Consider the following 17,914-nt stretch of genomic DNA (forward strand, 5'->3'; position numbering starts at 1 on the left):
AAATTCACAACTAGAAATCATACAAAAACAACAACTAGAAATTCAAAAGGTAAACAACAATATTTTTCAGAAAAGAACAGTGTCATAGAAGGGCTGAGGAGCAGGTTTGCAATAATGGAAGATGGCATCAGCGAAATTGAATACAAACACATAGATAAAACTCTGAGGAGAAATCAGAAAAAAAAGAACAAAGAAAAATGAGGAAACCCTGAGAATTATGTGGCATTCAATCAAAAGCAAAAATTTGTCAGTGATCAGAGTTCCAGAACAGGGAGATAAAATGGAAAACACAGAGAAGATCATTGAAGAATTGCTGACAGAAAACTTCTGTAATATCATGAAAGGTGGAGAGCTGACAATCCAAGAAGCTCAATGAACCCCATACAGGATAGACCCCAAAGGGAAAACATCAAGGCATATCATAATCACACTTGCTAAAATCAAAGAAAAAATCCTGCAAGCAGCTCTAGAAAAACAAAAACTCACATACAGAGGAGAAATGATAAGACTAAGGTCTGACTATTCAGCAGAAACCATGTAGGCAAGAAGGCAATGAATGCAATGACATATAAAACCTTGGAAGAAAAACACTGCCAACCATGAATAACACTTACTGCAAAACTTTTGTTCAAATATGATGGCAAAATTAGGACATTTCCAGATAAACAAAAATTAAGGGAATATGTAAAAATAAATGAAACCTATAAGAATTATTAGAGAGAGTCCTAATGCGCCCATAAAGAGACAAAGAGTGACGGATTAAAAAACAGGATCCATCAATATGCTGTCTACAAGAGACACACCTTAGAAACAAAGAGGTAAGTTTATTTTTAAAAATTTATTAAAAATCAGAGGATGGAAAAAATATATCGAGCAGATAACTACCAAAAAACGGCAGGCGTGGCAATAGTAATTTCAGATAAAATAGACTTTAAAAGCAAAACTGACAGGCAAGACTGCAGGTAAGCTGCTAGCTCAAGTCCCAAGAATCAGGGGTCAGATGAATAGGAGCCAGCTACAGGATCCAGAGCAGGCAAAAGCCAGAAATTCCTCTTTTTTTCAGATGCAGGCCACATGCCCAAGGAAACTGCCTTTCAACTGATTGGCTACTAACAGCTGATCCCATCATGGGGGTGATGACATATCAAATTTCCACAGGGAAGTGATCGCCACATTATATAACTGCCAAAACACTGAGACTCATGGCCCAGCCAAGTTGACACATGATCTTAACCATCACACTAGCTATGGGTAAGTTACAAGACATCTCAACGATAGCAGATACAACAATAGCAAGAAGGAGAGTTAACAACTATGTATTGAGTGATAACATATTTCCAGCTACTGTGCTAAGTGCTTTAGTTGTCTTATCTAACTGGATTCTTACTATTTCATTAGATATTTTTTGGATAAGGAATCTGAAGTATAAAGAGATGATGTAAATTGTCCCAAATTATCCAGCTGGTAAATAGAAAATTCCAGACTTAAATTCTGGCCTATCTGATTCAGCACTAACCCATCTAATCTCAACCAATCTCAGATGCTATTGAATTGTGGGTTCTGTAGCCTTAACACTTTCCTCTTGGGCAATGGCAAATTCACATCACAGCCCCACCTGGAAACTCAGCCTCTTCCCCTTATGAAGTGGAAATAAAATCCAGTGGTGTTGGCAAATGTGGGGTTGATTTCTAGAGTCACAGGCAGTGGAAGTGAAAGGGCTTGAGGGGGCTCATGCTGGGAATATTTAGCAGGTTCAGAGGCCCCAGATTTCTCAATAGTGGGAACAGAAAATAATTGTCTCTGAATCCCTGAAGAGAGGAAGCATAATGCTATTTCTAAGTGGGATCTCTGTTCTACTCGTAAACTCTCAGAGGTGTGCCCACTGACCATCGCTTTAAGGTGCACTGCTCTGGGCTTCAGCATTGGGCTTTATTGGGGTTTGGGGCTCTGGGCTTGCTACTGTCACCAATCCACCTCATTGAGGGTCTTCCTCTTTTTCACTGACCCATGCTTTATCAAGCTTGAGGGATTGACCCCTGTTGATAGGATGTCCGAAGTATAGGAGGTTAAGTCCGGCCATCCTTGCTTCAATGGAGCATTTTGACTGTACTTCTTCCAAAAAAGATTTGTTTGTTCTTCTGTAGTTCATGGTATAGTCAATATATTTGCCAACACCATAGTTCAAAAGCATCAATTCTTCTTCAGGCTTTCTTATTCATTGTCTAGCTTTCGCATGCATATGAGACAATTGAAAATACCACGGCTTGGGTCAGGCACACCTTAGTCCTCAAAGTAACATCTTTGCTTTTTTACACTTTGAAGAGGTCTTTTGCAGCAGATTTGCCCAATGCAATGACATGCTTGACTTCTTGACTGCTGCTTCCGTGGGCATTGATTGTGGGTTCAAATAAAATGAAATCCTTGAAAACTTCAATATTTTCTCCATTTATCGTGATGTTGCTTATATGTCCAGTTGTGATGAATTTTGTTTTCTTTATGTTGAGATATAATCCATACTGAAGGCTGTAGTCTTTCATCTTCATCTGTAAGTGCTTCAAGCCGTCTTTGCTTTGAGCAACGTTGTGTCAACTACATATCGCAGGTGTTAATGAGTCTTCCTCCAATCCTGATGCCACCTTCTTCTTCATATAGTCCAGCTTCTTGGATTATTTTCTCAGCATACAGATTGAATAAGTATGATGAAAGAATACAACCCCCATGCATAACTTTTCTGATTTTAAACCACGCAGTATTCCCTTGTTCTATTCAAATGACTGCCTCTTGGTCTATGTATAGGTTCCTCATGAGCACAATTAATTCCCATTCTTCAAAATGATATCCACAATTTCTTATGAGCCACACAGTCAAATGCCTTTGCATAGTCAATAAACCACAGGTAAGTATCTTTCTGGTATACTCTGCTTTCAGTGAAGATCCATCTGACATCAGCAATGATATCCTATGTTCCACATCCTCTTCTGAATCTGAATTTCTGGCAGTTCCCTGTCAATTTACTGCTGCAGCCATTTTTGAAATATCCACAGCAAAATTTTACTTGCATGTGATATTGCTATTGTTTGATAATTTCTGCATTCTGTTTGATCACCTTTCCTTGGAATAGGCACAAATATGGTCCTCTTCCAGTCTTTTGGCCAGGTAGCTTGTCTGGCCTTTGGTCAATAGTGATCAATGCGCCAAATCTATTCTTGAGATAACCATTATCCCTTGCCGTCGAGTAGATTCCAACTCATAGCAAACCCATAGGACACAGTAGAACTGCCCCATAGAGTTTACAAGGAGTGTCTAGTGGATTTGAACTGTTGACCATTTTCATTAGCAGTCTTAGCACTTAACCACTACACCACCAGGATTTCCACTCTTGAGATAGTCACTAAATTCAGGTGGGATATACTCATGTTGGAATTTTGGCTCTCATGGACTTGTTCTAATTTTCTCCAGCTTCAACTCAATCTTGCATAGGAATGATTGGTTGTTCAGCAGTTGGCCCGTGGCCTTGTTCTGACTGATGATATTGAGCTTCTCCATTGTCTGTTTCCACAGATGTAGTCCATTTGAATCCTATGCATTCCTTCTGACAAGGCCCACGTGTATAGTCACCATTTACATTGTTAGAAAAAGGTATTTGCAATGAATAAGCTATTGTTCTTGCAAAATTCTATTGTGTGATCTCCAGCAGAGTATCTATCACCAAGGCCATATTTTCCAATTACTAATCCTTCTTTCATGTTTCCAACTTCTGCAGTCCAATCACCAGTAATTATCAACACATGTTGATTCCATGCTTGATCAATTTCAGACTGCAGAAGTTGGTAAAAATCTTCAATTTCCTCATCTTTGGCATTACTGGTTTGTGCATAAATTTGAATGATAGTTGTATTAACTGATCTTCCTTGTAGACATATGGGTATTATCTATCACTGCAGTGTTGTGCTTCAGGATAGATCTTGAAACGTTCTTCTTGATGATGAATGTGATGCCATTCCTCTTCAATTTGTCATTCCTGGCATAATAGACCACACGATTTTCAGATTCAAAATGGTAAATATTGTCTATTTCAGCTCACTAATGCCTAGGATATTGCTCTTTATGCCTTCCACTTCATATTTGACTACTTCAAATTCTCCTAGATTCAGAGTTTGTATATTCCACATTCTATTATTAATGGATATTTGCAGCTGTTTCTTTTAACTCTGAGTCGTGCCACATCAGCAAATGAAGGTTTACTCCATTCACATCGTTAAAGTCGACTCTACTTTGAGGAGGCAGCTCTCCCGTAATCATATTTTGAGTGCCTTCCAACCTGAGGGGTTCGTCTCCCAGCACTATATCAGATAATGTTCTGGTGATACTCATAAGGTTTTCACTGGCTAATTTTTTAAAGTAAATTGCCAGGTCCTTCTTCCTCATCTGTCTTAGTCTGGAAGCTGTGCTGAAAGCTATCTACCAAGGGTGACCCTGCTGGTATTTGCTGCAGCAGTGGTAAAGCTTCCAGTATCACAGCAACACACAAGCCACCACAGTACGACAAACTGACATTAAATAAATATACACAATATTTCAATCCATTATAATGGAGGTAGAATTTTAATATGTTTCCAGTTTTGAACTATTATTAATAAGGCTGCAATCGAATAGTCTTGTAAATGTGTTTTGGTAAGCATATATATGCAATTCTCTAGACTATAAATCTAGGAATGGAAATGCTGAGTCCTGGAAAATATTTTAATAAGTACTATCCAACAGCATTCCAAATGGTTTATACCAATATACACTGTCATTTGTAGCATGAGAGAGTTTTAGTTGCTCCACATCCTCAGCAAGACTTGGATTGCTGGTCTTAAATTTTAGCCATGCTGGTGAGTGTGTAATAGCATCTTGTGGTTTATATTTGTACTTTTTGATATAAACTGAATTGGAACATTTTTAATACGTCTATTTTCTGGAGCATTGGTGCCATAGTGGTTAAGAGCTCAGCTGCTAGTCAAAAGGCTGGCATTTCAAATCCACCAGCAGCTCCTTGGAAACCCTACGGGGCAGCTCTACTCTGTCCTATAGGGTCGCTATGAGTTGGAATCGACTCGAGGGCAATGGGTTTATTGGTTATCTTTTTTTGTGAATTAGCTACTGATTTCTTTTGCTTATTTTTCTATTGGTTTTTTGCTCTTTTTTCTTATGGATATATATAATATTTATATGTCATAAATTGATATATTATTATATTGCATGTATTACAAATACATTATCATATTGTTATACATGATATTTTATTGATATGTATCATATATTTATATTTTTTGTATTTTATTTCTTTGTTAATGATAGATGATACTATAGACTCTTTTCCCACTCTTCAAGTTGCCTTTTCACTCTCTAAATGACATATTTTGATGAATAGCAATTCTTAAATTTAATGTAGCCTGATTTTTCATTTCTTCATCTATATCAGTTATTTTTGGATTATTTTTACCCGATCAAATATGTATGTAAATATATTCTCCTATGTTATTTCCAAAAAGATTTTTTTAATATCTTATGTTTATATATTTGATACTTTTGGAAGTGGTTTTTGTTTATGGTATGAATTATAATTCACCTTTCTTCCAAATGGATATTCAATTACCCCAGTGCCTCATATTGGAAAATGCCATCCTTTTCTCACTGCATTACGGTACAACCTTTTTTACATACCAGGTGGTTATTGGTTTATCTATTCTTATTACAACACCACACTGCCGTAGTTACAATACAGTTATGATAACTCTCAGTATTTACCAGTGTAAATCCTATTTATTCTTCCTACAAGGTTATTTTGGCTGTTTGTGGCTTTTTGTATTTCTGCACGAATTTTTGTATCAGTTTGACAATTCACAGTCACATATACTCACAAAGATACTGGTAAGATTTTGATTGAAATTCTTGAAGCAATTGAATATCCATATGGAAAGCTCAAGAATTTGTAAGTAGCTTCGATTTTAATTTCCAAATATGCGGAGGTTTAATTAGGCAGCAAATCAATGTGATTAAAAAAAAAAAGAAACTGTTGCCCTCAAATCAATTCCAACTCATAGCGAGCCTGTAAGACACAGTAGAGCTGCCCCATGGGGTTCTAAGGAGCGGCTGGTGGATTCCAACTGTCGACCTTTTGGTTAGCAGCTGAGCTCTTAACCACTGTGCCACCAGGGCTCTAATAATGATTTAGCAGATGTAATAATATAATTCCTGGTGGCATAGTGGTTAAGAGCTACAGCTTCTAACCAAAAGGTCAGCAGTTCGAATGCACTGGGTGCTCCTTGGAAACCACATGGGGCAGTTCTGCTCTGTTCTATAGGGTCGCTGTGAGTCAGAATCCACTCGATGGCAACGTGTTTAATAACACAATTAATATGTTTGATCTAATGACATGAAGAACATTACATTCAAAATTGTGAGACTATTGATTCTACTTTAGCCAAATAAAACAATTATAAAGATGAATGGGAATGGGGAGTTACCACTTTAGGGATACTAAGTTTCTGTTTGGGGTGATGAGAAACTGGGAAGCTGATAGTGGTAATTGTTGTACAATATGGTGAATGTAATTAATGCCACTAAATTCTATACTTAAAAATGGTAATTTTTGTTATGTATGTTAATTTTTTAATTAAAAAATTAAATGAGTTATGAGAAAAAATGGACTATATATTAGCTGATAAGAAAGACTCAATAATGTTAAACAGATCACTTTATATCTCCACAGTCCTCAAGGAAAATGAGAAATTGGTAGACTTAACTCTGTAAGAACTCTGAAAAGCCATTGGAGTGTTGCAACAACAAAGCAAATGCTGAATGAATGAAAAGGCAACATTTAAATGCCAGGAAAACATTTACTTTTTTCTGCCTGCACCCTTCCCACTTCCCAGCTCAGCTGCAGCAGTGATGGCAGCAGTGTCCAAGGGCTGTGCTCTCAGAGAAGAGGCCTGACCTCTGGTTTTGGATTCAGCAGACCAGGTTTTGCCGGACAATTATGTGTGTGTGTGTGTTCCGATCTGTCTGGGGGCTGCCTGAAGACAGAATCAGGGTGCTCACCCAGGCTAAGAAGGAGTGGTAAGAATTGCCTGAAAAGCTGTGACCTTCCTTAGTCATATGGAGCTAAATAACATGATTAGAATATCTACTTAACGAAGGAGAAGTGTGAGTGAGAGTTTCTTCCAGAAACTAATGCTTACAAGAGCACCGTGTATGTGGGGGAGCTGAGGACAAAATGTACGCACAGAAAAAACTAAGACCCTCTGCCTTCACTCTGGGATGATCCCTAAGCATACTGAAAACAAGCCTAATTTGAAATGCTGAAATGAATTGGAGGGCACCTGGCTTTTGTTTTGTTTGTTTTTTCTACCTTCAGAAATATTCATGGATCTTTTTTATGCAGCAGAATTTCTGTGTCCAATTGGCAGGTCCATAGGTACTGACGGTCAATTGCACTGGGGGTGGCAGGTGGACCCCACATTTCTGTGTCCAATCTTCAGGTTATTGAGAGGCAAGAGGTAGTTTTGATGTTGACTTTCTGATTCTTGGGTTGCAACTACACAGCTATTTCTTGAATACAATCGTTCTAATGTCAGGCTTCTGATTTCCCTCCTTCCCGATTGGACAAGAGATAGCACGCCAGGTGAGTCCAATTTATATTATTCTCTGAATTATTCTTGGAAACTCAGCCTAGAGCCTATGATCCACAATTCTATAATACTTCCAGCGACTTTATAAGCATCGAATTTTACAAATTTACTCCATTTCTGCTAAAAACACTTACAATGGTTTCTTTTTCCTTACATAGAAATTTGATTAATACAATAGGTATCTAAAAGTAGTCTTGATCCTGGAATACCTACAATACCGGACCTCTGAAACTCATGTGAATAGATAGAAAACTTCATTAGTCCCAAATGAAAGCATCACAACTGATTTCTAATACAGAAATAAGAGTTATTTTTCTTTTTAAAGTAGTTAACGTTCTCTGAGAGGGCCTCTGCCTCATCCTTGTAGCAGAATACATGAGAATCTCGTCTAACAACTCTTTGTTGACAACATGGAATTTTTCTAGCAGTCTTTCCATAGTAGAAAGAAATAATTTCACTTTTCTCTTAAAGAAGAGAAATATTGAATTTATCTCCAGATAACAAAAGTGTAGTTATTGCCTATAAAAATTTAACATAAAAATTAAAATATTTTTAAATTTGTAATAATTAAAGCAATATTTCATTAAATAAATACAAGTTGAAAAAGAACAATGAATGGAGAAAAAGAAAACACGTAATTCCATGACCTTGGGATAGTGACTGTTAATGTTTTAGTGTATTTATTCAGGGTTTTTTTTTTTTTTTTCTTAGTCATGTGTCACTATTTCTTTTTTTTTTTTAAATAATTTTTATTGTGTTTAAGTGAAAGTTAACAAATCAAGTCAGCCTGTCACATATAAACTTATATACACCTTACTACATACTCTCATTTACTCTCCCCCTAATGAGTCAGCCTGCTCCTTCCTTCCAGTCTCTCCTTTCGTGACCATTTTGCCAGTTTCTAACCCTCTCTACACTCCTATCTCCCATCCAGACAGGAGATGCCAACACAGTCTCAAGTGTCCACCTGATACAACTAACTCACTCCTCATCAGCATCTCTCTCCAATCCATTGTGCAGTCCCTTCCATGTCTGATGAGTTGTCTTTGGAATGGTTCCTGTCCTGGGCCAACAGAAGGTTTGGGGACCATAACCCCTGGGATTCTTCTAGTCTCAAACGATTAAGCCTGGTCTTTTTATGAGAATTGGGGGTCTGCATCCCACTGTTCTCCTGCTCCCTCAGGGGTTCTCTGTTGTGCTCCCTGTCAGGGCAGTCATCGGTTGTGCCCAGGCACCATCTAGTTCTTCTGGTCTCAGGATGATGTAAGTCTCTAGTTCATGTGGCCCTTTCTGTCTCTTGGGCTCATAATTATCGTGTGACCTTGGTGTTCTTCATTCTCCTTTGATTCAGGTGGGTTGAGACCAATTGATGCACCTTAGATGGCCGCTTGTTAGCGTTTAAGACCCCAGATGCCACACTTCAAAGTGGGATGCAGAATGTTTTCTTAATAGAATTTATTTTGCCACTTGACTTAGATGTCCCCTGAAGCCAGCATCCCCAAACCCCCGCCCTTGCTCCGATGACCTTTGAAGCATTCAGTTTATCCAGGAAACTTCTTTGCTTTTGGCCCAGTCCAGTTGAGCTGACCTTCCCTGTATTGAGTATTGTCCTTCCCTTCACCCAAAGTAGTTCTTATCTACTATTTAATGAGTAAATAACCCTCTCCCACCCTCCCTGCCTCCCCCGTCTTGTAAGCACAAAAGAATGTGTTCTTTTCAGTTTATACTGTTTCTCAAAAACTTATAATAGTGGTCTTATACAATATTTGTCCTTTTGCCTCTGACTAATTTCGCTCAGCATAATGCCTTCCAGGTTCCTCCATGTTATGAAATATTTCACAGATTCCTCACTGTTCTTTATCTATGAGTAGTATTCCATTGTGTGACTATACCATAATTTATTTATCCATTCATCTGTTGATGGACACCTTGGTTGCTTCCAGCTTTTTGCTATTGTAAACAGTGCTGCAATAAACATGGGTGTGCATATATCTGTTCGTGTAAAGGCTCTTATTTCTCTAGGATATATTCCAAGGAGCGGGATTTCTGGGTTGTATGGTAGTTGTATTTCTAACTTTTTAAGGAGACGCCAGATAGATTTCCAAAGTGGTTGTACCATTTTACATTCCCACCAACAGTGTATAAGAGTTCCAGTCTCTCCTCAGCCTCTCCAACATTTATTAGTGTTTTTTGGGTTAATGCCAGCCTTGTTGGAGTGAGATGGAATCTCATACTAGTTTTAATTTGCATTTCTCTAATGGCTAATGATCGAGAGCATTTTCTCATGTATCTGTTAGCTGCCTGAATATCTTCTTTAGTGAAGTGCGTGTTCATATCCTTTGCCCAATTTTTAATTGGGTTGTTTGTCTCTTTGTGGTTGAGTTTTAACAGAATCATATAGATTTCAGAGATCAGGCCCTGGTCGGAGATGTCATAGATGAAAATTTTTTCCCAATCTGTAGGTGGTCTTTTTACTCTTTCGGTGAAGTCTTTAGATGAGCATAGGTGTGTTTGATTTTTAAGAGCTCCCAGTTATCTGATTTCTCTTTGGGATTTTTAGTAATGTTTTGTATTCTGTTTATGCCTTGTATTAGGGTTCCTAACGTTGTCCCTGTTTTTTCTTCCATGATCTTTATCGTTTTAGTTTTTATGTTTAGGTCTTTGATCCACTTGGAGTTAGTTTTTGTGCATGGTGTGAGGTATGGGTCCTGTTTCATTTTTTTACAGATGGATATCCCTTTATGCCAGCACCATTTGTTAAAAAGACTATCTTTTCCCCAATTAACTGACACTGGGCCTTTGTCAAATATCAGCTGCTCATATGTGGATGGATTTATATCTGGGTTCTCAATTCTGTTCCATTGGTCTATGTGCCTGTTGTTTTACCAGTACCAGGCTGTTTTGACTACTGTGGCTGTATAATATGTTCTGAAATCAGGTAGACTGAGGCCTCCCACTTTCTTCTTTTTCAGTAATGCTTCTTTCCCTTCCATAAGAAGTTGGTGATTTGTTTCTCCACCACATTAAAAGATGTCATTGGAATTTGGATCGGAAGTGCATTGTATGTATAGATGGCTTTTGGTAGAATAGACATTTTTACTACGTTAAGTCTTCCTATCCATGAGCAAGGTATGTTATTCCACTTATGTAGGTGTCTTTTAGTTTCTTGCACTAGTTCTTTGTAGTTTTCTTTGTATAGGTCTTTTACATCTTTGGTAAGATTTATTCCTAAGTATTTTATCTTCTTGGGGGCTACCATGAATGGTATTGATTTGGTGATTTCCTCTTTGATGTTCTCTTTGTTCATGTAGAGGAATCCAAGTGATTTTTGTATGTTTATCTTGTAACCTGAGACTCTGCCGAACTCTTCTATTAGTTTCAGTAGTTTTGTGGAGGATTCCTTAGGGTTTTCTGTGTATAAGATCATGTCATCTGCTAATAGAGATAATTTACTTCTTCCTTGCCAATCCAGATGCCCTTTATTTCTTTGTCTAGCCTAATTGCTCTGGCTAGGACCTCTACCACAATGTTGAATAAGAGCGGTGATAAAGGGCATCCTTGTCTGGTTCCTGTTCTCAAGGGAAATGCTTTCAGGTTCTCTCCATTTAGAATGATTTTAGCTGTAGAATGATGTTGGCTGTTGACTTTGTATAGATGTCCTTTATTATGTTGAGGAATTTTCCTTCAATTCCTATTTTGCTGAGAGTTTTTATCATAAATGGGTGTTGGACTTTGTCAAATGCCTTTTCTGCATCAATTGATAAGATCATGTGGTTTTTGTCTTTTGTTTTATTTGTATGGTGGACTACATTAATGGTTTTTCTAATATTAAACCAACCTTGCATACCTGGTATAAATCCCACTTGGTCATGGTGGATTATTTTTTTGATATGTTGTTGAAGTCTATTGGCTAGAATTTTGTTGTGGATTTTTGCATCTATGTTTATGAGGGATATAGGTCTGTAATTTTCTTTTTTTGTGGTGTCTTTACCTGGTTTTGGTATCAGGGAGATGGTGGCTTCATAGAATGAGTTAGGTAGTATTCCATCATTTTCTATCCTTTGAAATACCTTTAGCAGTAGTGGTATTAACTCTTCTCTGAAAGTTTGGTAGAACTCTGCAGTGAAGCCATCCAGGCCAGGGCTTTTTTTTTTTGGGGAGTTTTTTGATTACCATTTCAATCTCTTTTTTTATTATGGGTCTATTTAGTTGTTCTACTTCTGATTGTGTTAGTTTAGGTAGGTAGTGTTTTTCTGGGATTTCATCCATGTCTTCTAGGTTTGCAGATTTGTTAGAGTACAATTTTTCGTAATAATCTGAAATGATTCTTTTAATTTCAGTTGGGTCTGTTGTGATATGGCCCATCTCATTTCTTATTTGGGTTATTTTTTTCTTTCCTGTATTTCTTTAGTCAGTCTGGCCAATGGTTTATCAAGTTTGTTAATTTTTTCAAAGAACCAGCTTTTGGCTTTGTTAATTCTTTCAATTGTTTTTCTGTTCTCTGATTCATTTAGTTCAGCTCTAATTTTTATTATTTGTTTTCTTCTGGCCCCTGATGGATTCTTTTGTTGCTCGCTTTCTATTTGTTCAAGTTGTAGGGACAGTTCTCTGATTTTGTCTCTTTCTTCTTTATGTATGTGTGCATTTATCGATATAAATTGACCTCTGAGCACTGCTTTTGCTGTGTCCCAGAGGTTTTGATAGGAAGTGTTTTCATTCTCGTTGCATTCTATGAATTTCTTTATTCCCTCTTTAATGTCTTCTATAACCCATTCTTTTTTGAGTAGGGTATTGTTCAGTTTCCAAGTATTTGATTTCTTTTCCCTGATTTTTCTGCTATGGATTTCCACTTTTACTGCCTTGTGGTCTGAGAAGATGCTTTGCAATATTTCAATGTTTTGGATTCTGCAAAGGTTTGTTTTATGACCTAATATGTGATCTATTCTAGAGAATGTTCCATGCGCACTAGAAAAAAAGTTTGCTTTGCAGCTGTTGGGTGGAGTGTTCTATATAAGTCAAGGAGGTCAAGTTGGCTGATTGTAGCAATTAGGTCTTCCCTGTCTCTATTGAGCTTCTTAGTGCAAGTCCTATCCTTCTCCGAAAGAGGTGTGTTGAAGTCTTCTACTATAATTGTGGAGGTGTCTATCTCACTTTTCAGTTCTGTTAAAGTTTGTTTTATGTATCTTGCAGCTCTGTCATTGTGTGAATAAATATTGAATATGGTTCTATCTTCCTGGTCAATTGTCCCTTTAATCATTATGTAGTGTCCTTCTTTATCCTTTGTGGTGGATTTAACTTTAAAGTTTATTTTGTCAGAAAATAATATTGCTGCTCCTGCTCCTTTTTGCTTGTTGTTTGCTTGATACATTTTTTTCCATCCTTTGAGTTTTAGTTTGTTGTGTCACTATTTCTTATTAACATTATACTGGGTTTATATTTTCAGGTCTCTAAAAACATGCTAAGAAAGAATTAGGAAGTTCACACAATAGTGTATCATATTAATGCAGCATAATTTAATTAACTATGCACTGCTAACTAAAAGCTGGATGGTTTCTGTTTCTTATGTGATTAGTATCTTTGTACAAAAATTCTTGACAATTTTTTTACTATTTTCTTTGTCTGAGTCTTGGAAGTGAAAGAGCAGGTCATGATGTACAAATATTTTTAGTGCACATAATAAATGCTGTCAACCTAGTTCCGGGAAATGTGGGGCCCGGGTGGCACAGTGGTTAAGAGCTATAGCTTCTAATCAAAAGGTCAGCAGTTCGAATCCATCCGCCACTCCTTGGATCCCTATGGGGCAGTTCTACTCTGTTCTATCGGGTTGCTATGAGTCGGAATGGACTCAAAGGCAATGAGTTTTGGCGGTTTTATTTCCTGGAAAGCAGTGCTAATTTGTGTTCTGAGTACCACCAGCCTTTAAGAGCACCTGTTTTACTTACCCCTCTACAGCATTAACTGTTATTTGTAAACCCAATTATAGTATTTAACAGTATTTTAAAATATAAATGTGGGATGGTATTATTTCTAAAAGACTTCATTGTTCTGTATTATGTAAAGGACTATTTCTGTTCTCAGAATTTTATTAGCTGTACCTCCAAATACATAGTGGCTTCTTAGATAGCATATGAAGTATCTAAAATTTCATTACAAAAGAAATAAATACCTTTCCTTATTAAAACGTATTAAACTTTGATGATATGTTTAAAATGTCAAGCAAAGGTACATATAACTTCCGGGGGAAAAAAGTAAAGTACCGTTTTATTTCTGGGTTATTTATTTAGAATATATATGCTATTCTTTCCCAACTCATTCCCTCTGCCTAAACAATATTCCCTTTATTTTCTGAGTCTGGTGTAGGGTAAAGTGATTTCAAAAATGAAGAATGGAGAAATGGATGGAATATAACCAAATAACCATTCAGCCATATGCCTGGCACCTAAAATTTTCTGGGCTCAGAAATCTCTGCAGGAATATTTGAAATAATTTTGCTTTAAAAAGTTCCCCTTTGGACTTCTAAGTCAATTGGCAAAATAATTCTAGTATGAAAACATTCTGGATCCCACTTTGAAATGTGGCATCTGGGGTCTTAAATGCTAACAAGCGGCCATCTAAGATGCATCAATTGGTCTCAACCCACCTGGAGCAAAGGAAAATGAAGAACACCAAGGCCACACGACAACTAAGAACCCAAGAGACAGAAAGGACCACATGAACCAGAGACCTACATCATCCTGAGACCAGAAGAACTAGTTGGTGCCTGGCCACAATTGATGACTGCCCTGTCAGGGAGCACAACAGAGAACTCCTGAGGGAGCAGGAGATCAGTGGGATGCAGACCCCAAATTCTCATAAAAAGCCCATACTTAATGGTCTGACTGCGACTAGAGGAATCCCGGCGGCAATGCTCCCCAGACCTTCTGTTGGCACAGGACAGGAACCATCCCCGAAGACACCTCATCAGACATGAAAGGGACTGGTCAGCGGGGGGGAGAGAGATGCTGATGAAGAGTGAGCTAATTAAATCAGGTGGACACTAGAGAGTGTGTTGGCAACTCTTGACTGGAGGGGGGATGGGAAGATAGAGAGAGAGGGAACCTGGCAAAATTGTCACGAAACGAGAGATTGAAAGGGCTGACTCAATAGGGGGAGAGCAAGTGGGAGAAGGGAGTAAGATGTATGTAAACTTACATGTGACAGACTGGATTTGTAAATGTTCACTTGAAGCTTAATAAAAGTTAATTAAAAAAAAAAGTTCCCCTTTGAAAATGAAAATTGTCCTAGGGAAGAATAAGCCTTATTTACAAATTAAGCATATCTCTTCTGAAAGATATAATTATATTTAGCTGAGTGCCCCAGGGAAGACAGTTTTGATTGAGATCATTATGATACTGTATTTTTACAGACAGAGAACAGACTTTAAATAGCCAGTAAACTACATGGTGTCAGAATCCTGGGTGACTGGAGGGGAGGGCTGGGCATATCAATTAGTTCAGAAAAGGGTTACTCACAACACAAAACTTGCTTTTTCTAACTTTTTTTTGGTAGTAGAAACTGCAGTAGTAAATTGATGTGGTCGGGGACAAGTAACCTAATTCAAGGCTAGGATGGTCTAATCTAGTTTCTCTAGTTGTCTCATTATTCTAAGGTCTTCTGTCCAAGGAGAAGGGATAGAGGGATGGGGGAAGAATAGCCGAGGAGAAATGCATGTAGGTACTCAATATTCTTTCTTTAAAAATGAAATTTATTGTACAGTATAACACAGTGTTCTTCTGATTTTCATGTTTTATCAACTTTTAGATTCCTTCTTCAGATGTTGTAACCTCACTATCTGTCAGATCAGAATTAATTCTACTACATTCTCTTGATTCCTAAGCTGTGTGTATGGCTGTCAGAGAAAAGCCCCCTCCTATTTTAAACTTGGTTAAAATCGAACTTGGTATGGATACTTTAGAGAGCTCTGTTTAAGTGCCTCTTTATATCTCAGGGGTGCCTTGCTAATCATTGGAGCATTTTTTTTTCTACTCCCCTAAATTTTATTATGCTAAAAATATAAACATTTTTAATGTATATATAAAAAGAAAATAATGACCTATGATCCCACTGCAAAACAATAACCACTGTTTAGCTCTGTGACTTCTTAGAACACCAATTTCCACCAGACTACTTTTCATCAAATTATTATCCTAAAATTCCCAACACACTTGATTTATTGCTTTGTTTTTTAGGGAATATGTTATGACAGAACCTAGAGAATCACTTGTGCACTCAGTTCAAGATTAACACACAGTAGGTATACAACAAATACTTGACACACATAAAGAAGGGCTTTTAAATAGCTGAAGAAATGAAATATTAAGGAAATACAGTAAAATATATTTTAAAATTCTCCATAGCCTGTCATAACCACACCAATATTGGCCTTCTTTATGCTTCTAAAACCTCCCTGTCATGATCTTCACAATATAACATAATAGAAAGTGAATGAGCTTCAAAATTAAACTTACCTTTGGCAAGTTGTTAGTTATTCAATATCCTTTGTCATAGTTTTCACAATTCTTCCTCAAAGAACCAGTGTGAGGAGCAATGAGAAACATTGTAGGTGGTCAATAAATGCCTACATTCTTATCCCTTCATCTCATCCTATGCTCCCCAAAGGACAGAATTCCTTGACTCCAGAGCCATACATCATATGCCTTAGCTCATGTGGCTAATGTGCTGATTTTAGAGAAGAGGAGAGGAAATGGTGTTCTGCTCTTAGTAATGGGTGCCTCACTGGGATCAGAACAGCGATTAAGGCAGAAACATCTTATTCCACAGCCTAAGAAATAAGTGGAAATACCCTTTTTGTTACACCCGTAAGTGTAACAGGAAAGTTACTTGGTAACCTTCCCTTAAAATCAGTCTGAAATTGGTGGAATCATTAGAGATGGGAGGGCAGGAGTTGGTCCACATGCCAGAATCAGGTATTACTGTCATGGTAAGAGGGATGTTTTCCCACTGCCAAAAAGTTTACCCAAAGCCTCCTTCATGTCTTTGTTCCTTAAGCTATAGATGAATGGGTTTAGCATGGGAATAATCACCACATAGAGAATGGCAGCCCTACTGGCCCTCTCGGTAGTGTGAGTTGATGGAGGAAGTAAATACACACCCATAAGAGACCCATAGAAGAGCAGGACCACTGTGAGATGAGAGCCACAGGTGGAGAAGGCCTTCCACCGCCCCCCAGGAGATGAGATGTTAAACACAGCCCAGGAAATATGGACATAGGAGAGGACAATCAGCAGGAGAGGAGCAGTGAGAAACATCAGGCCCATAGTGATGATCATCAACTCATTAATGTGGGTATCTGAGCAGGCAAGTTTCAGTAGGGCACTGGGATCACAGTAGAAGTGGGGGATAGCTTTCTGGGCACAGAAAGCCAGACGAGTCAACAGCAGTGTGTGCGTCAGGGCAGGGCAGTTGGTTAGCAGCCAGCACATGCCCAGCATTAGTGCACAGAGTTTGGGATTCATAGCTGTGCTGTAATGGAGTGGCTGGCAGATAGCCACATAGCGGTCATATGCCATCACAGCCAGGAGGCAATTGTCAAGGCCACCAAATGTGATAAGGAAATACAGCTGTGTAAGGCACCCAGAATAGGAAATGGTCTGGCTTTGACTATAAATGTTCGCCAGCATTTTGGGGATTGATGCGGAAGTGAAACAGGCATCAGTTAATGATAGGTTGGCCAGAAAGAAGTACATAGGAATGTGAAGGTGTGGGTCAGAGCTGATGGCCAGGATGATGAGTAGGTTCCCCACCATAGTGACCAGGTACATGCCCAGGAAGATGCCAAATAGGAGAAGCTGCTGCTCCGGCTGCTCAGAGAGTCCTAGAAGGAGGAAGTCTGAAACAGTGGTTTGGTTCACTCTGCCTCGTTTCCCCATCCCTCGTAGTCCTTCTTATCTGTGTAGATAAAACTCTTACATGTATCGGTATTTAATTATTAATTCACAGATATGTATCTACTACTATCTGAGTTAGCAGAACTGTGGTGTGTTAAAAAGGAGAATCAATAGCCCTTGTCAATGAGAATCTGTGGATATCATTGGCAATACAAGAAAAACCTCATGAGGCATTTAGATAACAGTCAAGATAATATCCATTCAAATATAAATAGTGAATTCTATGCTATAGTAGGGTCCAAACAAAAGATATTAGTTTGACCAGAGAAGTCAGTGTGGGCTATTTGGAGA

At 38.0% G+C, this 17,914-nt stretch overlaps 1 protein-coding gene across 1 annotated transcript; it reads right to left on the reverse strand.

Moving 5' to 3' along the window:
- Positions 1-16,651: 16,651 nt before the first annotated feature.
- LOC126082474 (olfactory receptor 1N2) lies at positions 16,652-17,608 on the reverse strand. The gene has a single exon (XM_049894985.1). The coding sequence runs from the start codon at positions 17,603-17,605 to the stop codon at positions 16,652-16,654; it is 954 nt and encodes a 317-aa protein (XP_049750942.1). The 5' UTR covers positions 17,606-17,608.
- Positions 17,609-17,914: the final 306 nt, after the last annotated feature.

This window comes from Elephas maximus, chromosome 9 (assembly GCF_024166365.1).
Source record: "Elephas maximus indicus isolate mEleMax1 chromosome 9, mEleMax1 primary haplotype, whole genome shotgun sequence".
NCBI lineage: Eukaryota > Metazoa > Chordata > Mammalia > Proboscidea > Elephantidae > Elephas > Elephas maximus.